General features: G+C 55.5%; 9 protein-coding genes across 9 annotated transcripts; 3 read left to right on the top strand and 6 right to left on the bottom strand.

Moving 5' to 3' along the window:
* Positions 1–114: 114 nt before the first annotated feature.
* ACO1O0_008382 (YqaE/Pmp3 family membrane protein) lies at positions 115–637 on the bottom strand (the record flags this gene model as incomplete). The annotated part of the gene is made up of 2 exons (XM_083197746.1): positions 115–497; positions 580–637. 2 exons carry the CDS (start codon positions 635–637, stop codon positions 115–117), a joined length of 441 nt encoding a protein of 146 aa, XP_083047214.1.
* Positions 638–1,072: 435 nt separating this feature from the next.
* On the top strand, positions 1,073–4,669 carry PRP22 (P-loop containing nucleoside triphosphate hydrolase protein; the record flags this gene model as incomplete). The annotated part of the gene is made up of 1 exon (XM_083197745.1): positions 1,073–4,669. One exon carries the CDS (start codon positions 1,073–1,075, stop codon positions 4,667–4,669), a length of 3,597 nt encoding a protein of 1,198 aa, XP_083047213.1.
* Positions 4,670–4,918: 249 nt separating this feature from the next.
* On the bottom strand, positions 4,919–6,030 carry ACO1O0_008380 (GNAT family N-acetyltransferase; the record flags this gene model as incomplete). The annotated part of the gene is made up of 2 exons (XM_083197744.1): positions 4,919–5,564; positions 5,948–6,030. The coding sequence occupies 2 exons, from the start codon at positions 6,028–6,030 to the stop codon at positions 4,919–4,921; spliced, it is 729 nt and encodes a 242-aa protein (XP_083047212.1).
* Positions 6,031–6,140: 110 nt separating this feature from the next.
* Positions 6,141–8,384, bottom strand: ACO1O0_008379 (uncharacterized protein; the record flags this gene model as incomplete). The annotated part of the gene is made up of 7 exons (XM_083197743.1): positions 6,141–6,484; positions 6,551–6,987; positions 7,044–7,150; positions 7,213–7,386; positions 7,453–7,473; positions 7,531–7,784; positions 7,862–8,384. The coding sequence occupies 7 exons, from the start codon at positions 8,382–8,384 to the stop codon at positions 6,141–6,143; spliced, it is 1,860 nt and encodes a 619-aa protein (XP_083047211.1).
* A 1,343-nt stretch (positions 8,385–9,727) lies between these two features.
* ACO1O0_008378 (uncharacterized protein) lies at positions 9,728–10,674 on the bottom strand (the record flags this gene model as incomplete). Its single annotated transcript, XM_083197742.1, has 2 exons — positions 9,728–10,432; positions 10,669–10,674. The coding sequence occupies 2 exons, from the start codon at positions 10,672–10,674 to the stop codon at positions 9,728–9,730; spliced, it is 711 nt and encodes a 236-aa protein (XP_083047210.1).
* A 1,230-nt stretch (positions 10,675–11,904) lies between these two features.
* ACO1O0_008377 (uncharacterized protein) lies at positions 11,905–12,352 on the bottom strand (the record flags this gene model as incomplete). Its single annotated transcript, XM_083197741.1, has 3 exons — positions 11,905–11,915; positions 11,975–12,115; positions 12,205–12,352. 3 exons carry the CDS (start codon positions 12,350–12,352, stop codon positions 11,905–11,907), a joined length of 300 nt encoding a protein of 99 aa, XP_083047209.1.
* Positions 12,353–13,502: 1,150 nt separating this feature from the next.
* Positions 13,503–14,585, top strand: ACO1O0_008376 (uncharacterized protein; the record flags this gene model as incomplete). The annotated part of the gene is made up of 3 exons (XM_083197740.1): positions 13,503–13,649; positions 13,711–14,185; positions 14,269–14,585. The coding sequence occupies 3 exons, from the start codon at positions 13,503–13,505 to the stop codon at positions 14,583–14,585; spliced, it is 939 nt and encodes a 312-aa protein (XP_083047208.1).
* A 567-nt stretch (positions 14,586–15,152) lies between these two features.
* On the bottom strand, positions 15,153–15,467 carry ACO1O0_008375 (uncharacterized protein; the record flags this gene model as incomplete). Its single annotated transcript, XM_083197739.1, has 1 exon — positions 15,153–15,467. One exon carries the CDS (start codon positions 15,465–15,467, stop codon positions 15,153–15,155), a length of 315 nt encoding a protein of 104 aa, XP_083047207.1.
* A 3,199-nt stretch (positions 15,468–18,666) lies between these two features.
* ACO1O0_008374 (uncharacterized protein) lies at positions 18,667–20,457 on the top strand (the record flags this gene model as incomplete). Its single annotated transcript, XM_083197738.1, has 2 exons — positions 18,667–19,143; positions 19,207–20,457. 2 exons carry the CDS (start codon positions 18,667–18,669, stop codon positions 20,455–20,457), a joined length of 1,728 nt encoding a protein of 575 aa, XP_083047206.1.
* Between the last annotated feature and the right edge of the window lie 668 nt (positions 20,458–21,125).

The raw sequence follows: 21,125 nt of genomic DNA, 5'->3' as shown, positions 1-21,125 counted from the left end.
ACTCATGGTCTTGACATCCAGAAACTCGACCGCACCGTGGTCCGAGTGCACGAGTAGTATACGTCTAGCGTCTGGCCATTACCTCCTGACACTAGTTCACTGGCAAAGTCGGCTTTAGTCCCGAGACTGGATCTTGTTGTCTCCGGCAACGACCTCGGCGTACGACGGGGGCACGCCCTGGTTATCAGAGCTGCCCGTACCGTTGTCAACGACACCCTGCTGCTGGGGCTGGTTCCTCTGCTGTTGGGGACGGGCCTGCTGCCCCTGGGCCGTTCCGTAGTTGATGCTGCTCTGGGGCCGTGGCTGGCCCGACACGACGTAGATGACGTGGTGGTTGCCCTCGCGGTCCTGCGGCACGCTGTCGTAATCGTAGTCGTAGGGGTCAGGGTACTTGGCGATGATGTACCAGGAGTGCAACAGGCCGGGGATGAAGCCGAGGCAGCAGAGGAGGAGGTTGATAATGGAGTCGGCGCTGCAGATGCCGCGCTTCACCCAGACTGATGCGCGGGAAGGACGACCTGTTAGTAGCTGCGGGCTTGCGGGTCGGGAATGGGCTTCGTGAGAAGCGGGGCGACTTACCGGGCAGTGGGGGAAAGAGGATGGCGAGGACGCCGAGAAAGATGTCGGTTGAGCACATGGTGGCGCTGAGACTCACGTTGCTGGTTCTGGTTTCTTACGGGACAGTAGAAGGAAACAGGAAGGTTGGTTGGTGATGAGAGGAGGAGGGAGGATGGAGAATCAGGAATGGGATGACGCCGTCTTCAGCTCCAGTGGGAGCCTGCTAGTGGTGGTGCTGGTGGTGGCGGTGCCTGTAGGTAACCTTCCCACCTAGAAGCCGCGGCGTCGCTTGCGTACTGTAATGACGCAAAGGCTGGACACTTTCACCGATTAGGCGTGAGTCACCTGGGAAAGGGTCCTTGGTGGAGCCCCCACCGAGTCAACAGATTCAGCCGAGGTTTAGCCTCGGTGAGCATGCGGTGGCCATTATTTTGGTGATCGCGTCGCCGGTCAGCATACTTTGACGTCGCCCAAATGCCCTTCTCTTGCCGCAAGCAGGAGCCCATCTTTTGCCATGGATGATCTTTTGAACCTCGAGCTTCTGTCGCTCGTGTCAAAGGTTACGTCCGAACTGCAGAACCATCTCGGCATCAGCGACAAGACTCTCGCCGAGTTCCTCATCGCCCAGCGCCTCGAGAGCGACTCGACCGATGACTTCCGGAAGAAGCTCGAGCAGGCCAATGCGGACCTGCCGCCGAGTCTGGTGGACAGCATCGACCGCCTTGTGTGGACGATGCACCCCAAGATGAAGGGGAGGAAGTCGGCGGAGCAGGATTCTGGGCCGCATTACTCGTCGCGAACGACCGAGGAGAAGGAGAAGGTCTTCAGTGGCCTGGCGCTGCCAGACAAACAGGTCCAAAACGGAGATGGTAGAGATGCTATCGATGATACCCTGGCGCTGCTAGAAGGATTAGAAGGCAAGGCGAAGAAAGCGGACAAATCGAGAAAGAGGAGTCGAAGCCCCACGAACGACGATTCCAAGGAATCTAGAAGACGGCGGAGGAGAGATAGATCGCGGTCGCGTGATCGGAGGAAACGAGACAGATACCGGTCTAGATCGCGATCCCAAGAGCGCGGCGACGAGGACTGGAGGGATGGATTCCGAGAGCCCGTTAAAAGCCATCGCGGTAGAAGACGGTACGACGACGATTACGATGAGGACCGATTCAACAAGGCGCCCGAGCCCGAAGTCGACGATGCACCTCAGCTTCACAAGATCTATGAAGGGCACGTTACAGGAATTAAAGATTTCGGAGCCTTTGTGAACCTGCACCACGTCCGGGGCAAGGTTGATGGGCTGGTCCATATATCGAGGATGGTGGTAGGCCAGCGAGTCAACCACCCCTCTGACCTGGTGTCGAGAGGCCAGCAGGTCTGGGTCAAGGTTACCAATATAGATGGGAACAAAATAGGTCTGTCTATGAAGGATGTGGACCAGGAGACGGGTATGGATCTGGAGCCCCAGGCGCGACTAACGACCGGTGCGAACATGGAGGCTCTCGGTGGAGGAGCCCGAAGCGGTTACCAAGACGGCCCTACCGCGATGCCGCGAGACACATTGGGCCCTCCTCAACGACAAAAGAAGAGAATGACTTCGCCGGAGCGCTGGGAGATTCGACAAATGATTAAATCAGGCGTGGCAAAGGCGTCCGACTACCCCGAGCTGGAGGAGGATTACAATGCTACACTACGTGGCGATGGCGATATGGATTTGGAGGAGGATGTCGACATCGAGGTTCGAGAAGAGGAGCCCCCTTTCCTTGCTGGTCAGACAAAGCAGTCTCTGGAACTGTCGCCAATCCGTGTAGTCAAGGCTCCGGACGGATCAATGAACAGAGCTGCGATGTCCGGTACGTCACTAGTCAAGGAGCGGAAAGAGCTGAAGCAACAAGAAGCCGATGCGGCCAAGAAGGAGGAGTCCAGGGAAAATCTGGCGGCGCAGTGGCACGACCCGATGGCTGATCCCGACAAGCGCAAGTTTGCTGCCGACTTGAGGAATGCGGCGGCGAACGCTAAGGCTGAGGAAGTCCCTGAATGGAAAAAGGCGATAAATCCGGTGGGACAGTCCTTTGGCAAGCGTTCAACACTCAGCATCAAGGAGCAGCGGGAATCGCTACCAGTCTTTGCCTTCCGTAGCCAGCTTATCAAGGCTGTGCAGGAGAACCAGATCCTGATTGTCGTCGGCGAGACGGGTTCAGGAAAGACTACGCAGTTGACGCAATACCTGGCCGAGGCTGGCTTTGCCGATGATGGAATTATTGGTTGCACGCAGCCGCGCCGTGTGGCCGCCAAGTCAGTTGCCGACCGTGTATCCAAGGAGGTTGGATGCAAACTTGGAGAAGAGGTGGGATACACTATTCGATTCGAAGACTGCACAAGTCCTGCGACGAGGATCAAGTACATGACGGACGGTATGCTCCAGCGAGAAATTCTCCTTGATCCGGACATCAAGAGATACTCTTGCATCATGCTGGACGAGGCCCACGAGCGTACCATTAGCACTGATGTGCTGTTCGCGCTTCTCAAAAAGGCCTTAAAGCGGCGCCCAGACCTCAAGGTTATTGTGACCTCGGCGACTCTGGATGCCGACAAGTTCTCGGCCTACTTCTACGAGTGCCCCATCTTCACCATCCCTGGCCGCACATTCCCTGTAGAGATTCTGTACTCTAAGGAGCCGGAGTCTGATTACCTCGACGCGTCTTTGGCCACGGTCATGCACATCCACTTGATTGAACCGATGGGCGATATCTTGCTCTTCCTGACTGGCCAGGAGGAAATCGATACAGCCTGTGAGATCTTGCACGAACGAATGAAGGCTCTCGGACCAAACGTGCCTGATCTCATCATTCTTCCGGTATATGCTTCTTTGCCGTCAGAGATGCAGAGCAGAATCTTCGATCCGGCACCGCCCGGCAGCCGAAAGGTTGTTATTGCCACCAACATTGCCGAGACCTCCATCACCATCGACGGCATCTACTACGTCATCGACCCGGGCTTCGTAAAGCAAAACGCCTACGATCCCAAGCTCGGCATGGATTCCCTGGTGGTCACGCCTATTTCTCAGGCGCAGGCAAACCAGAGGGCTGGCAGGGCCGGCCGTACTGGTCCAGGAAAGTGCTTCCGCTTATACACCGAAGCAGCCTACCAGTCTGAAATGCTTCCAACCACGATCCCCGAAATCCAGAGACAGAACTTGGCCACGACAATTCTCATGCTCAAGGCTATGGGGATCAACGACCTCCTTCACTTTGACTTTATGGATCCGCCGCCAATCAATACCATGCTCACAGCGCTGGAAGAGCTTTACGCCTTGGGAGCTCTCGACGATGAAGGGTTACTCACTCGCCTCGGCAGGAGGCTGGCTGATTTCCCCATGGAACCATCTCTGGCCAAGGTCGTCATCTCTTCTGTCGATCATGGGTGCTCGGATGAGGTCCTTTCCATTGTGGCGATGCTCAATCTTCCCCAGGTCTTCTATCGACCGAAGGAGAAGCAGTCCCAGGCGGACCAGAAGAAGGCCAAGTTCCACGACCCGAATGGTGACCATCTCACCCTCCTCAATGTCTACAATGGCTGGAAGCACAGTGGCTTCTCCAACCCGTGGTGCTTCGAGAATTTCATCCAGGCGCGGGCCATGAGGCTCGCCAAGGACATCCGCAACCAGCTGGAGGACACGATGAAGCGCCACAGACACCCCGTCGTCTCCTGCGGACGCAACACGCAGAAGGTCCGGCAGGCGCTCTGCGCAGGGTACTTCCGCAACTCGGCGCGCAAGGACCCCCAGGAGGGCTACAAGACACTCATCGAGGGCACACCCGTGTATCTACACCCGAGCTCTGCGCTCTTTGGGAAGCACGCCGAGTGGGTCATCTACCACACGCTCATCCTGACGACGAAGGAGTACATGCACTACACGACCAGCATTGAGCCCAAGTGGCTCGTCGAGGCGGCGCCGACGTTCTTCAAGGTGGCGGCGACGGACAAGCTCAGCAAGAGGAAGGCGGCGGAGAGGATCCAGCCGCTGTACAACAAATTCGCGGGCGAAGACGACTGGAGGCTGAGCGCCCAGCGGAGGGGCGGGAGAGGAGGTGGTGGCGGTACCTGGGGTTAAGGGCAGATCTACCCGTGGTAGTCGTACTAGGCGTTTAGAGGGTGTTTGTTACACGGCAGGCTGGAATATGGGAACGTCTTACACTCATGACTTTAAAATACAAGAACGTGCCATCTTATACAAGCCGCCCTTTCCCACTCATTCTTCTGTATGCGTAACACACCCGTGACAGGCTGAAGAATTGAAGTGCCCGTAAGTTTCCGAAGGGCTACTCATATTCGAATATCTAGCACTCACCACCCCCTCTCCTCATTGCATCGACAGCTCACACCCTAGATCCCCCCTCGTAATCCCAAACATCAGCTCGTCCCGTATCTCCCCACCCTTCTCCACGCAGCCCCTCTTCCTCCCCTCCTCCACGAACCCGGCCTTCCGCAGCACGCCCGCGCTGGCCCCGTTCCCCGCATACACGACGGCCTCGACGCGGTTCAGCGCAGGCCACGTGTCGAACATCCACGGCACGGCCGCGCGGACCGCCTCGGTGGCGTAGCCCCTGCCCCAGGCCGAGGGCGTGAGCCAGTAGCCGAGCTCCCAGGTGCGGTGGTAGACGGCGTCGGTGTGGGGCACGATGCCGAGGGCGCCGATGTAAGTGTACGGCGGGGATGACGGGTCGCCGGTGTCATCGGTGTTGGTGTGGGGCTGTTTGAGGAGGATGGCGGCCGTGGTGGGGTAGTACCGGTGGTCGGTCTCGGCGGAGGAGGAGCGGAGGGAGAGGGAGAGGAAGTGCTGGGCGTCGGCGAGGGTGTAGGGTGAGGGGAAGCCGGAGCGGAGGTTGGCAGCGATGGAGGCGTGGTTGGCGGCCGCGGCGAGCGACGGCGCGTCCGAGGGGAGATGGCGCCGGAGGAGGAGCCGGTCTGTCTCGAGGAGGAGGGTGCCGGGTTCGGCGCTGGGAGGGCTGGGCGAGGTGAGGGCTTGTGAGGTTGGGGCCATGGTGGGTTTGGTGGGAGGGGTGGTGGTTGTGAGAGGTGCTGTCTCTTGAATGGGTTAGAGTGATGGGAGGGCTTCTCTTGTATGTTCAAGTGCTGTCAGACGGAGTGACTCAAACGGAGTGACGCCGATATCCCTTCTGTCAGCACCGGCGTGTAACGGGCTGGGAAATGTGTTTTAAGTGGAAATAAGAGGGCGGCGTGTATATGATAGAGAAATTACAATGAGACTATGCTATTATTAGTACCTATTAATCTTGCTTTTATGTTAGTAGTTGTTACAAAAGACCAACTTAATCCTGGCCTTGCATTCATTGACAATCGCACACGGAAATGTTCGCAGGTAGAATACAGCGCAATAATGTCGGCAGAGGCCCGGAAATAGAGGCCAGATGTGTATTCAAAATCGAATGCTGTGTTCTTTTTTAGCTTCATGGCGTCGTAAGTGTAACCTGGGCCCTGTCCCTTCCCCCGTCTAGATTGCCAACAAATGCATTCCATCTCCCCATTCCCCCTTTTTGTCATATTTCTATCGCAGGACCCGTTCAATGCGCAAACCGGAAATCCAGCCTCTTGTTGGCCTCGTCCTTGGTCGTGTCCAGGTAGTGCTTCTTCTGCTCTTCGGTCATGGCGTCCCACTTCCTGTCGCGGCTGCGGTTGCGCAGCACGTAGTACGCCTTGGTGAGCAGGTACAGGACGATGTTGTAGCACGTGATGGCGATGAGGTTCTTGTTGCCGTCGCGGTACCGCGGCGCGTCGGCCTCGCGGTAGATGTTGGAGGCGATGATGCCCGACGACTGCACCGTCATGTTGTACATGGCCGCCGAGACGGTGCGCAGCCGCACCGCGTTGGAGTTGCGCGAGTTCCAGCTCACCTGGATGGCATGGGCTGTCGGGGGGTTTGGTTAGCCGATGGGCCTCATCGAGTGTATGAGTTTTGTTCGGTATTACTTACGCGAAGGCTGGGCCAGCAGCAGTGTCAGGACTGCCCAGACGGCCCACTTGTTGGCCGCCGTCACGTCCACAATGTAGAGATAGATGAGGAAGGGCAGGGCCCAGATCTGGGCCAGCATGGCGACCAGGGCGCGCTGGTTGAGGCGCTCCGAGGTGTAGGTGATGGCCAGGATGCCTCCGATGGCCAGGGCCATGGAGGGCACGGTCAGCAGGTTGGTGACCAGCACGTTGAAGCCGGAGCGCCGCAGCGTCAGCGTCATGTACTGGTAGGGGGTCTTGATGTCGATCTCCCAGGTCAGGCCGATGGCGTAGATCGGCCACAGGTCGTAGTCCATGAGTGACTGCAGCAGCAGCCGTGGCGTGATGGGCTGGCGGTTGTGCATGTCGCCCTTGCTGGGATCGTCGCGGATGACGCGGTTGACCATGATGACCTCCTCGCTGCGTCTTGTTAGCTTACATGATGCCAGGATGATAGATGGGATGGGAAATAATACCGTTCATTGAACCATCCGTTCTTCCCACGCAGCCACCCCTTGGTCTGGGTCGGACTCGGCGGCATGAGGCCCCAGGCAAAGACGCCAATAATGAGAGTCAGAAGGCCCTGAATAAATGTCAGTGGCAATACTATTGAGACTTGTCAGTCTTGTAAGTGTTTCAACGAACCTCGAATAAGAAGAGCCAGCGCCAGCCGGCCAGACCGTGCAGCCCACGGAGTTGCAGGAAGCCCGCACCTAGGAGGCCGGACAGGATATCGGCCACGCGGTAGGCGGTCCAGAAGAAGGCCAGGCGGACTGAAAGCTCGCTCGCCTTGTAGAAGTAGCTGAGGTACAGGATGACCTGTCGAAATCTTTAGTCCCCAGTCCACATGGTAGCCATGGGCGAAGCTCCTCCTATTGTACTCACATCCGGGATAAAACCTCCTTGCTAAAATAAATCAGTTAGCACAATTTTCACTGGTCAGTCATTACATCATAAACTTACTAGAATGGCTAGAAGGGACCGGCAGGCAAGGAACGACGCCCTGTTGCTGAGCCAGAACTGGCCCTGCGAGTTGGTCAGCGCCACGAATACAAGAACAATTATGGCCAGAATACTACGCACCGCCGAAACAATACTCCAGAGGCAGAGCTGCATGGGAATCCAGCGGTCGGGTCCAATCCACTTGCTGAGGAGCTGGGACGGCAGCTCGGCGCAGAGGAACGACAGCTTGAAGACTGTGTTTCCGAGGTTGTAGTCTGGCAGAAAACCACAGACGAGTTAGATAATGCACGACGGGTCTAAACACAAAGATTGCAGGACAAGTTGATTGTACCGTTTGTGTTCATGTTGAGGTCCTCGAGGAAGCTATCCGACACGACCTGGGTGATGTTTGCGCGGTCGAGCTCGAGGGCCATGAACATGATGCAGGCGAAGAACATGATGCGCCAGTCGATCTTGCGCACGACCCTCCTCTCCTCGTTGACGGTCCAGCGCGCCAGCGGGTCGAAGCGGTGCAGGTTCTCCCAGTCGTCGCGCGGCTGGTAGTGCTTGGCCAGGTCCGGGTCGTCAAAGACCGACTCCTGCGTGGCGATGGCCTCGCCGTCGACCGTCTTGTCGGAGCGCTGCCAGAACCAGCGCCTCTCAGCGGCGGGGACGCCCAGCGGCGGTATGCTCTGCGCAGAGGGGGGCTTGCTGCTGCTGATGCCCTTCTTCTGGTAGTCTGTGGGATCGTCTGCCTCGAAGATGGGCGAGGTGGACACGGCTGGGGGCACCTTGATGTCGTCCACGTCGGAGGACGAAGACGACGCATCCGGGCCATCGGGGCGGTCGGCTGGGCGCTGGGGAGGCGTCGACATGGTGGGATGAGTTGTGGGTGAAGACCTTGTCTGCCTGTCTGCCAACTCCAATGGCATCGGTGGCCTTGGTCTCTTAATACTTCATCATCCATGGACCATCGGGGCTCCCCAAGGCCGTGAACGGATCACCCCCGCCCCGGAGATGGAAGCACGACATTTCATCGAGTGTGCACGACTTGATGACCCAGGCGTCATCTCGTGGGTACGATTTATGAAAGTGGGCAAGGCCCATGATGGCATCGCGGGGATGAGTTGCGCAACCACCTGGTTCTCCCAGTCCCAGACCTCCGGGTGCAACGGCTCCTCCACCACGGGAGCATCCCGACTGGCAACACTTGATGATACCCCCACACAAATGCGCGGGGGAGACGCTGAAGGTAGCTGGGAACGACCGAGGATCACGGACAGTCGCTGGTAGCCAAGATCTGCCTGTGCTGCAGGGCTCTCTGTCGGCCAGAGATGCCGGGCTGTCAGTGGGTGGTTGTGGCAGCTTGTGTGGTTGTGTGGTTGTCCCATGCGATCGCGACATGCAGCACGCCGTTGTCGCCATACGTACATGCTATGATACGTGCTAGCACAGACACCGCCAGGCCCGCAGACGGGGTAACTTGCCGAGTCCAATGCCTCCCATTGGCGACGGGAGGAAAAGAACAGGGTCAAATGTAAATAAATAGGAAAACTAAGTTTAAATCTTTGTCCCGTCTAAGCGCCGGTATTTTGTCCCTTCCCGTGGGCCCGGAGCTCCGGTGCGACTTTCTTATCAAAGCGGAGACCAAGCAGACAATTGAATGATAAACCGAGTAGAAATGGCCCATGGGTAAGAAACCCGAGGTAATATCGATAATCGTGGTCCCATCATCTAGGAGGGTTATGATTTTCATCGTAGCATGAGCCTGACCCGTTGTTACCATTTATATGTACGTACATATGCATGTCCAGCAGCTGCATGTCATCGAAGTCATGACTATGCTCAATAATTGACTACTTTCCAGGCCATTCGCCCGCCCTATCTCATTTCCATCATGTACGTTCTATTTGATTTCCTCTCATTACCCACCGTATGGCTCTCGGGGTTGAAGGCAAAGTGAACAGCCACCATTTGCCCTGGTCGAGCCGTCGTCGCCTCGTCGTCCCGGGACTGTTACCACTTACAGGGGGGAATCCCCCTCCAGTGAACACCGAAAACGCTATGAAATTCAATGGAAATACAATGGTACCTATACATATATGTCGTGTGACTCGTAGCCGCCCTTCCGCCTGTCGTGACACCGGCAAACTGCGACGCCCAAAGCATGGCGACGCCCAAAGCATGACAACTTGGTCATGGCCCATCCCTTCCACATTTACATTAACAAGAACAAGGCCATCACGCCCACCGAAGCCACAGAAAACATCGACGCAGGCCCTCCCGTCCTTGACGCCGCCCCCGCCGCCGATCCCCAGGGCCTGCACTCCTCATCGTCCTCAGTTCCCAGCGCCTCCTCCGAGACGATCCAGAAGCTCTTGACCGAGTACGGGACCCTCTCACACTCGCCGCCGGCCTCGGTCGGGCAGTTGCCCCCGTACTTGAGACGGCCCTCGGCGTCCGGGCCCATCTCCTCGACCCACTCGGCCGTTGCCGCGCAGCCCGCGTACGGGAATGTGGTGAGGGACCAGGGGGCCGGTTTATCGCCGCCGGGCTCCTCGCCGACGTTGACCTGCTCGTGCCAGACGCGCGAGTAGTTTGCCTTGGGGTCGTGCAGCTTGCGGTGCTCCAGCGTCCAGTCGATGCCGTTGCGCTGGGGCGGCTCGCCGTCGGGTCCCCTGTCGGTGTTGGGCGGCTGGGGCTTCGCGTACCCCGTGTCGTTGGGCTGGGAGAAGATATCGGTGACGTTGAAGCAGACGCCCATCGTCATGCTGCTGTTGGTGGTGAGGACGATGGCCTTGGAGAGGTCGTTGGCGTCGCATGCTGATCCCTGGTCATCGGGGAGAAATGCAATGCTAAAGTTGCCGGAACTTTGCGAGATGCCAGTCAGTTTGTCTGGGTAGTAGGAGGGGGCGACGAATGCCTTGGGATCTTACTATTTTGTATCGCTGTAGGAGACAGTCTTGGCAGAGGCGCCTGCCAGCAATGACACGGCCGTGAGCAACAATAAAGTCTTCATGGTATCAAGTGCCTTGGGGACGGATGCTGCAACTTGGGTGGGTTGTATATGCCGGGCCTCCGAGGTATAGCTTGGGCTTTGTTAAATATGCTCAGCAGGCCAGGCAACGTGGGGCCAAGCAAGCATATATACACACATACATACATCAGGCTTCTACGACGCACACCGTACGCGAATGATGGCCTTTGTCCTCCAAAACCAATGCTCAAAGACTCCAATTGCTCCCGTCTGATGCGCCTTGCTACGTCACGATCGGCAGGCTGGCCAGCACAGGCGGCGCAGCCAACATAAGATGATCTACCCAACCCCCAAATCCTACTGCCCCAAGTGCCCCAAGTGCCCGCCACGCCGTCAGTCCGCGGGTCACAATTAGCACGGTATCAAAGGACCAATAACCTTTTGATTTTCCCAATGACATCAGTTGTCGCCTGCCGCCGACGACACGCTCAACCAACACCACAGCTGCCCAACGGATGCTGCCCAACGCTCGGCATCCCCAGCGCCTCCACCTTGTGATTACTACTATTAAACCTAATATACACCATACGAGCCATCTAAGTAGTCAAGGCTCAGTGCTGAGGTTCCAGCAACGTCAAAACAAGACCAGACAGAGCAACACACATAGATCTACGGAGTACCTAGGCTTCTCCCATATGCGATCTACTTTCGGCATATGCTGAGCAGATGCTCAAAATTCAAAGAGACTACAGTCCATTATCAAAATATCAGATTTAGATCGTTAAATGCTTATATTATCTGCCCGATTAAACCAAGCTAAGGAAGTCACTGAATGTTTATATATCTATGCATCACACATAGTACCCACCGGTGTCATCGGCATTTAATCCGCTCTTCTGAGGCCAAAAATAACACATTTTCCCCGTGCCCTTGATCCAATTCATCATTAATATGCCACGCCGCCCATTTTTCGAGTACATCAATGCTACAGTCTCAGATGCAGCCGATCCCTCAGCCCATAGCTACCATCATGGCCCCATCCCGCCCTCACTCACAGCGATCCCGGCCGCCGTCTACGCATACGCCGCCACGGAAAAGCCCTCGGATGCCCCGCTCAGCTAGGGTTACCAAGGACGAATATTCTGGTGGTTGAAGTGTCTAGTACAAACTGGTTCGGAGAGAAGTAATTAGGATAGCGTCGTCATTGTTATTTCTGCATAGCAGCTCAAGGGTTCACCTTGGTTAATCCATCTTTAGAAACAAATACATGATTCAACACTACCAGTTGTCGTTTCCGCAATATAGAATACATATTCCAACCAAAGAGTATCCCCAACTGTCCCAGAGCATCCAATCCGGGCTTGCCTCGAGCCAAGCATTTGAAAGTATACATGCAGTAGCAACACTCCTCATTTACCCTAGATTGAGCCTGTTCCCCCATGTCAGTCAAAGTCTCACTGCGCAACATACAAGGGGAGGAGAACGCACCGTGGCATGAGGCGCCCGGGAGCTGCACCTGCCCGGGACGGGTGATGCCTTCAGGGCCAGTGCAGAATCCGGCGCAGATGTTGCCCTTGTTGTCAATTTTTGCGTCTTCTCTGAAGAAGCATTTCTTCTTGCAGTTGTCCTCTGGAAGCCCGTGGCACCTCTCGTCAGCCGTGGTCCCCCGGTCTACGGGTGAAACAGGCGAGAATTGGGGGAGTAATGGGGTCACTCACCACCGTCCGGACCTTCGAACCTGTCATTCTCTGGGCCCTCGATGCCTTTCTCGCACTCAGGTATGTTGTTTTGCCTGCGCTCCAAGGTGGGAGATGCGAGGGCGGTGATGGCGCTAAGCCCGAGGAGGATAGCAAGCTGAAACTTCATATTGGCTATTCGGTAGTACTAATGGTGCTAAAAGAAAAAAAAGTAGTTGGATTATTTGAAGCTGAGCAGGTATTAGTGTAAAGCTGACAGTGTTGGAGTTGATGATACGCGTTGGATGTTCCTCTATTTATATCCTTTTCTTCCCTAGTAGTCAAGTACACGTAGGCTGCTGGCTTAGCACGCCTCACAAGTCAATCACTCTGCTCATATCTATTTTCTGTCTCCGATGGAATCATCTGAACGGCTGGAGTTTCGTCATTCCGTGCTCGCCGCCGCCCCCAAGTGTGATCCGTTTCAACAGGTCTTGCCACTGAGGCACCATCCAACAACACCAAACGCTCTACGTCACGATTGTTCCTCATAATAGAAATGAGTGCTGTGCCTCCGTGAGTGCTGTGTCTCGGGGATTGCTGTTCCTCAGGAGATACCGCAAACACACGATGCTAGGTATAGGCGGGAAGTGCCAACGCGCATTGCCCTAGTTGATAATGACATCAATCATGTCATATGAGGCCACAACGATATTGACGTCTAGAGTATCATCTCCCAGATTGGACAACGATGGATTGATCGCCAAAAGAAACTTTACTCAGCCGCCAGGGAATAAAAATAGAACTCATACAGGTAACTTCAGTCAACATGTAGGGCTGCGGCACAACCGAGACACCCTACGGCACACGACAAAGAGGATTCCGCGACCAACCAACACAGTCCGTTGAGGGAGAGATCAGCATCTATGTAGGAATATAGGCCCCCAAAATTGACATCATCTTACTATCCAACAGCTTAAATCCATGAAGATCACTTACTACACATTTTGTGGAGTGAGTTCTGTGAAGCTATTAGCATCTACTACGCGTGATGTGCCTCGCGCGTCAAGTGAACGAATAGGTACCATAGTTTAAGAATTAGTATGTAGTAACAGGCATTTTTACCAGATACTTCTACTCAAAGAGCCTTCTGTGCCTTGACAGCATTCATGCGGTAGAGTGAGTGGGAAAGGAAATGTTGAAGTATAAAGACCCTCCCCCCAATTCACCTACAAGAGAAGCATCATCAACCATCGCCCCTCATCAATCTACTCCGCAAAGACATCCACTGCTTAAGCCAAAACTCTTTTTTCCCCACCCGATTATTACAATCTATCACCATGGCTGCACTAATTGATAGTATTGGCGTTGTCTCAGGAGCCCTCGGCATTGTTAGCTTTCTCCAGGATAACTTGCCCTCAGACCCCGCTGAGGGTGCTGCCATCAAAGTCAAGGCTGGACTTGCCAACGACGACGACCCGGGTATGGTAAGTTTACACTTGACGTTTTTACCCATTTGGCTCGCGTGTACTGACGCCAACTGCCTAGGGCGGAGAGGTCTCGGCCGCCTATGCCTGGGACACCAACAACAACTACCTAGGCAAGGCAGACGGTGAGGAGATCAAAACAGGAGATATTGCCGAGATCACTATCGACTCCTCCTCGCCCGGCACCGCGGCCGAGTATGTGGCCGTGTCCACTGGCGACGACGCCGTGTGCGTCGCTTGGATCACCGTCGCCAACCACGACGGCAGCCTCAAGGGCGGTGCCTGGACTGGTGACATTGGCTACAAGTGCGACCAGCACTGGTACCAGCAGGATGAGGCCGCTGGCAAGATCCCCGACTCAAACGACGACTATATTCCTCACTGCACCTGGCTGGACGCCGACCACACGGGAGATACCCCCAGCGCGGCCGTCAAATTCAAGACCAGGGCCTACGGCGAGGCCGTCAAGGACACTGTTGACTCTGGCGATCCGTGCAAGTTCACCAAGTTTGGCCCCGATGATGGGCCCATTGCCGGTGCGTATTGAGATTCCCCAGCTATGTCCTTATCACCACACCCGGCCCGGGAGGTGTTTTACTAACACGAGCGCCGTTTCCAGACCCCATCGACAAGCGCGCCCCCCGCCCCCGCCAGCCCTGGATGGAGGAGCGTCTCATCGTCTCGAACCGCAAGCAGCACAAGGCCGAGGAGCTGTGCTCGTCCGGGACGTCCTGGGGCCCGGACTTTGTCGGCACCGATGGCATGTTCTGCGACATGGGGACCAAGACGCTGTCCCCGCTATGCTCGACCAGGGACGTGGACGGGTGTGTCAATGTGGACGAGGAGGGCAACAGGGTGACGAAGCGATCACTTGTGGCGAAGCGCTCTGTGGACATGGACCACAAGACTTACACCAAGATCAATACCTGGGGTTGAGATGTATGACCGCTGAGCCGTTCAGCCGTTAGGCCGTTGAGCCATTGAGACGTTGAGCAGTCGAGTCTTTGAGATTGTATTAGTCTGGGATGTCTTTGTACTTATATCTAGCCGAATGGTTTCCATTATTCCCTTTCATTATACGTGCCGTGTCCTGCGACTTCCCCCACTGGTGCGGTGGTACTGTATGATGGATTGCATTGTGAATAGGGAATGGGGTAAGAATACTAAGAAGTTAACACTCGCTGATTAAACATGTCTCAAAGGAACTATGCACGGAAACGACGTGAAAGTTATATATTCTTTGACATTCCTAGTGTACATGTTCATCACAGTTATAACAAGGATCCGTCGCCCGCCTGGTTGCCGCTCGCTTTCGCCCACTGCCGTATACTACCATCCAGTCGTAGCCCATTCCGCGCGACTCACAGTTGAAAGCCGCGGTTATTACTTGGAAACTACATTAGTGATTACTGAATGGGACATTCCCAAGTATAGCATTGTCCGACTTGACAAAATCATCCCAGTTCCGGCGCACGCCCTCAGCGTTCATGCCGGGTGCCAGCTTCAGCCCTGGAGGAGGACGTCTGACTGGACGCTTTCGTTGGATATCCAGGCGTTGAGCACGGTGGAAATGAAGAATAGTTGTCTGTAAAACTCGGTGTCTGTGGTCCTGGTTTCTTCCTCGGTGTTGTTGGAGTATGTCAGTGACGGCGAGTCAGGGCCCTGGCCCGCTGTCTCAACGAGGTTTATAGTGGTGCGGCTGGCCTTCCATTCATCGTACGGGGGCCCCGTTGCGCAGAGGTCCATTGTGCGCAGCAGCCATGCCACAGCATCGTCGAGAGTCGGCGGTGGTGCTATGGTGTTGACCATATCCATCATATTACTAGCCGCCTAAGCGAGTTCCTCACCCTGGTCCCGGGCGGAGGTTCCGGAGAAGAGCCATCCAAGGGCTTCCACGCCCAGCAAAACAGCATCATGCCTCTCGGGTGTAGAGTCTTCGTTCCATCTTGTCAAGATGTGATATCAGGGTGGGGTGTCTCGGACGATGAAGCTGTACACGGGGTGGATCTTCTCAAAATAGATATCAGTTAGCCACTCCATATCTAGTCTTTCGATGAGGACCGTGATATCCGTCAGAGGATGTTTCGATTGCTCATTAGGAACCCTGAGAGCCAGCGTCTTGAGGTGAAGAAACTTCAAGGTCAGAAACCTCGGAGGCAGAGCCTCGGTGAGCTGAAAGCTGAGAGTCAGCAGCCCTTAGTGTAGAATCCCAAGGAGCTGAAGCCTTGGATGCAGGATCTCGAGAAGAATTTCGGGAGGAAGCATGAAGAGGGCGGATGCGGTGCTGCGGGTCGTACAAGCAATCGTTCCCGTACTGGCTACAAGTGCTGCAAGGCTGTCGTCCATCGTACGTCCTTTTGCAAACCCTGCACATTGAACAGGCAACCTTGGTCACCTTTGCTGCGTGGCTGGCTTGTATGGCTGTCCATGTTGGACGTGATGTGAGACGATGGAAGATGAAGGAACGTGAACTTTGCAGTCAAGAGCATCGAAGATCGCAAGGCCCCGCTTTTGTTTTTAACTCTTCACGCTGGACTCGCTTCGATATTCAGGCCACCCAGCTTCAGTTTTCTTTGGGGTTTTAAGGTTATCTTGCCTCGATATTGTTTGTTGGTTGTCTGTTTGTCTGAACAACGCCCCAGGCACCACCGTCTTGGAATGTCCTACCAGATGACTTCGCATAATTTGTAACCTTCCTTTAGTTCATTTCTTTCTCAGCTTCTTATCCTTAAATTCCTCTGGTCGTGAAATTTACACGCGCTTCAAATACCTGTTGGACCATTGGCGGTGTGCGAGTAACTTGAACCATCCCTCGCCATGATGGCCGATAAAGCTACTAAATGTCATGAATAGGCGTGACCAGATAAAAATATCCAGTTTTGCAAAAAATGAGATAGGCTTTCTTTTCGAATCAAAAAAAGAGCATATACCCAGCTTCACCTCATGCATTTGCACCTTAATCCCACATCACACAAACATCGCGCTCGATCATCTATCCCGTCCGTTATGGTATTTATTAGTCGACTATTCCTCTAATCTTATCAGATCAACCCCGATTGTCTTTATCCTTTATTCTTGCCCTCTTAAGCATAATTGTGCTATTTGATTGGTGGGCAGTTATGGAGTTTATCAGCCATAGAGTTATCTAGAGTTGTGCCTAAATTGGTGCTTGTACGTAATCCATACTTTTCCAGGACTATAAATAAGCCATCCACGCGTATCTCAATCTCCATCTCCAAGTTGCCGTCTCATGTGCCGCCTGCCTATCAGTACATAGCCACTGAACTCCTGACTCATGTGTAGTCGTCTCGGTTCCACTTTGCCCATCTGGGGTAGGCAACCGGTCGCACTCGCAAATTGGTGTGGAACCATCAAGCCACGGGGGAAAATAGCATACGTTACTACGGAGTAGTATTTCTTCATACCCACTTGGTTGAAACAGGTGGCGCCCTGGTATTCTGTATAATATGCCGATTCATATTTGATTACTTTTCAGAGGCTGGCGGATAAATAAGGCCGTGAAGAGGTGAGTCGGTTCTGGACTCTTGGTGGGAGTATCAGCGGTACTCCTACATAATATGTATGACAGTAACAGAGAAGAGGAAACAAGGGGGTGAAGTCGCAGCTATCCATATCCAGGGCATCGGGCTGTGCATAGCACTCGTAGCTGCAAGGATGATATATGCAAAACTATTATTGCATGTAGTATTGGTTTTGTCTCTGCATCCACAGACCAAATGTGTGTAGTCACGTGGCCACCTTCGGAGTCACACTCGGCGATACCACCGACTGAAAACGTGGTTGAAAATCTGCCGGCATGCCCCTCCATGGGATACGGCAACGGTCCAGACTCCCATGGTCCAGACGGCATCAGAACGACTCTTGTGTTATTTTCTCCCAACCACCAGAAATTAATAGCAAAGCCTCTTAAGCTCCTGTTGGCATGCCAGGTGCATCGCCTCGGGCGAGCATGAATGAAGTGTAATGATCCCAAAGCCATTCAAACTGCCGGAGAATCCCTCGATCAGATGGGCGTCAATAGTCAAGCCCGGCAGTGGAGAAGATGACCTCGCCCGTTATCCCGTAGAGAGTCTCGACTTTTTCTGGCCTCGATGACACTTTGTTTAAAAAATATTTCCCTTTGTCGGTCTACTCCAAAACCCCGACTCCCGGTGTTCCCCAGGTGGTCCACCGCGTGCATTTCGCATAATACGCAGTAATACCGTTCCGTGCCATCCGTGAACAAACACTGGACGACGTCGTCCTGCGGTAGGGCAAATAGCCCAGCCGCCCAGCTCCCCCAAACCCATGTGATGGGGCAGCCTGGGGAGCAGCCTTTGAAGGAACCTGTGAGGAACCATTCCGAATACGTGTGAGTTGCGACTGGCTCGTGCGAGGACGATGATGTATCCATGCAGCCCCAGTCAGCCCCAGGCCAGGTCCAGGGTTGGATAACTTGGATTGGCTCAATTTACCCCAGACCTCCGGTATATTGACATCCACCTACTCCGCACTCCACATGCAAGTCGCAACTATCCCACCTGTTGGGTGTGTCCAGGGCGCCGCACTTCTGCACCTACGCGCTTCTTCCTTTCGTCCTTCAATCACGAGGAATTTGGAGAATGCTGCCCATTCGCAACCTGCGGGCCGAGGCAGCATGGGGGGAGGATGGGGCAGAACTTGGGGAATCCTAGACCTGCTGGGTAAGGGACACGCCAGACGGAGCTGGGGGCTGGGCTAGGCTTAGTGGAATGGGGCAGGTAATAACAAACAGCTGTGGGCAGTGGACACCACCCACTGGTCGACGTCGGATCATACCGCAGGAACTGTCAGGCGAGGACCCGTCCTCATGGGGCCGCTTGATGGCCATCAGCACATCCGTCTGGGGCGCATCCTGGGTTGGGGGACGAGAGCTATTTGAACGGGGGGAATCCCCATCCTTCCCAAGAACCCGGAATCAGTCCTCTCGACACGCCGCTTCGAGACCCAAGCTCCTTGACCCGGTTATCCCGTCGCCATGGTCCTCATCCCCTCCGCGGCCTTCTGGCTGCTGTCCCTTGCCGGGACCGCTCTCGCGGCTCCCACTAATGTCGTTGACGAGCGCGCCGCCGCGGGCACCGCCACCGTTGTGATCCCATCCCCCGACGCCACCGTCCTGGGCAACGTCAAGAACAGCGTCGAGTCCTTCGGCGGTATCCCCTACGCCGAGAACCCGACCGGCCAGCTGCGCCTGCGTCCCCCCAAGCGCCTCTCCAAGTCCATCGGCACCTTTGACGGCACCGGTCCCGCCGGCGCCTGCCCTCAGTTCATCTCTCCCACTGAGAGCAAGGACTTCCTGTTCGAGCTCCTCGGCGACATCGCCAACCTGCCCTTCGTGCAGAATGTCACGGGCCAGAGCGAGGACTGCCTATCCATCACCGTGGCTCGCCCCGAGGGTGTGAAGGCTGGCGACAAGCTCCCCGTCCTGTATTGGATCTTCGGTGGTGGCTTCGAGGTATGGTGAACCCCCGAGTCTGTGGACTGAATATCCATGTACTAACAGTTCGTGTCCTTATAGCTTGGCTGGTCTTCCATGTACGATGGAACTGGTCTTATCAACTATGGTGTTGAGATTGGCAAACCCTTCATCTTCGTTGCCATCAACTACCGTGTTGCTGGCTTCGGCTTCATGCCCGGCAAGGAGATTGAGGCCGATGGCGCGGGTAACCTCGGCCTCCTCGATCAGCGTATGGGTCTGGAGTGGGTTGCAGATAACATTGATGCCTTTGGCGGTGACCCCGACAAGGTCACCATCTGGGGTGAGTCCGCTGGAGCCATATCCGTCTTCTCCCAGATGACCCTCTTCGACGGCGATATCAACTACAAGGGCAAGCCCCTGTTCCGCGGTGGCATCATGAGCTCCGGAAGCGCCGTCCCGACCCAGTCCATCTCGTCGGACAAGGCTCAGGCCGTGTACGACCAAGTCATCAAGAGTGCTGGATGCGACACCGCTGAGGACTCCCTCAACTGCCTCCGCGAGATGCCCTACATTGACTTCCTCAACGCCGCCAACTCAGTGCCCCATCTTCTGTCCTATAGCTCGTTGGCGCTGTCCTACTTGCCCCGTCCGGACGGCCGCGTGCTGACCGACTCCCCCGACGCCCTGCTCCTCGCCAAGAAATATGCGCCGGTGCCCATGATCATCGGAGACATGGAGGACGAGGGCTCCATGTTTGCCATCTTCCAGTCGGAGCTGACCACCACGGCGAAGCTGGCCAAGTACCTCCACGACTACTACTTCAGCCTCGCCTCGGAGGAGTCGCTGACTGAGCTAATTGAGACGTATGGCACCGGCATCACTGCGGTCACGACGGGCAGCCCCCATCGTACCGGCCTGCTCAACGAGATCTTCCCCGGCTTCAAGCGCCGTGCCGCTATCCTGGGCGATCTCGTCTTCACCCTGTCGCGCCGCCTGGTGCTACTCGTCACCAACGGCCTGAACGGCGACGTCCCCTCGTGGTCGTACCTCATGTCGCAGAACTACGGCACGCCCATCCTGGGAACCTTCCATGGATCTGACCTAATCCAGGTTTTCTTTGGCATCTACGACAACTATGCCGCCAAGAGCATGCGGTCGTACTTTATCAACTTCTGCTACTCGCTCGACCCCAACGGCGAGGGCGACACCGGTTTCCCTAACTGGCCCCGCTGGTCTGAGGGACACCAGCTGGCGCACGTCCAGGCTAAGAAGTCGTCGCTCCTGGCTGACGACTTCCGCTCTAAGAGCTTCGAGTGGATTGCGGCGAATATCGGAAACCTGCGCTTCTAAGTCTTGGAAATGGCTAGGAGTCGCGTCATGTTCACGAGATACCAATACTAAATGAAATACCGAACTTGTCAAACAAACCTGAGTGTGCCCACCCCCAGTGACTGTGGCTTGGGTGACGGCCTTACCATCTAGACATGGTGAGTATACGAGTAGTATTCGTAACACGGGCAGATACAACGTCCCCGATGTGTCTGCAAACACACGGAAATTGCCGGTTTCATCGACAGGGGGGCCGTGGGCCTCGGTAGTTCAGGTACTTAAAACAACGGAAAATTGCTTGTGACCCCAATAAAAGTACGGAGTAATACTCAGCACTATAAGCCAGGCAGCAGATGTTACTTTGCGCGGCCCAGCGGCACCGAGCTGCTTTGCGGGGTGCGGGGACGCGGGGCGGTGTGGAGGGATGGAGGGACGTGAGGGATCATGGATGTGTGTGAATTTGTGAGGCATTATCCCGGTGGGTGAGGGGAGCAAGAGGGCAAGACAAGCACATGACGCAGAAAGGTGCACTGACCAATGCCAGCACAGGGTGCAATGCAACAAGAGGCAGGCACCAGGGACCGAGGAAGCAAAGGTGGGATGGGATGAACGACCGTCGCAGTTTCCACGTTGACTGGAGGTCCCTTTCGTGGAGGCCTAGACCCGTTGCCACGTCAGGTCCAACCCAC

Source organism: Amphichorda felina (assembly GCF_050947745.1).
Source record: "Amphichorda felina strain 45539 chromosome Unknown scaffold_8, whole genome shotgun sequence".
Lineage (NCBI taxonomy): Eukaryota > Fungi > Ascomycota > Sordariomycetes > Hypocreales > Bionectriaceae > Amphichorda > Amphichorda felina.
Note: the sequence above shows the minus strand (reverse complement) of the source record. Positions and strands in the feature narration are given on the sequence as shown.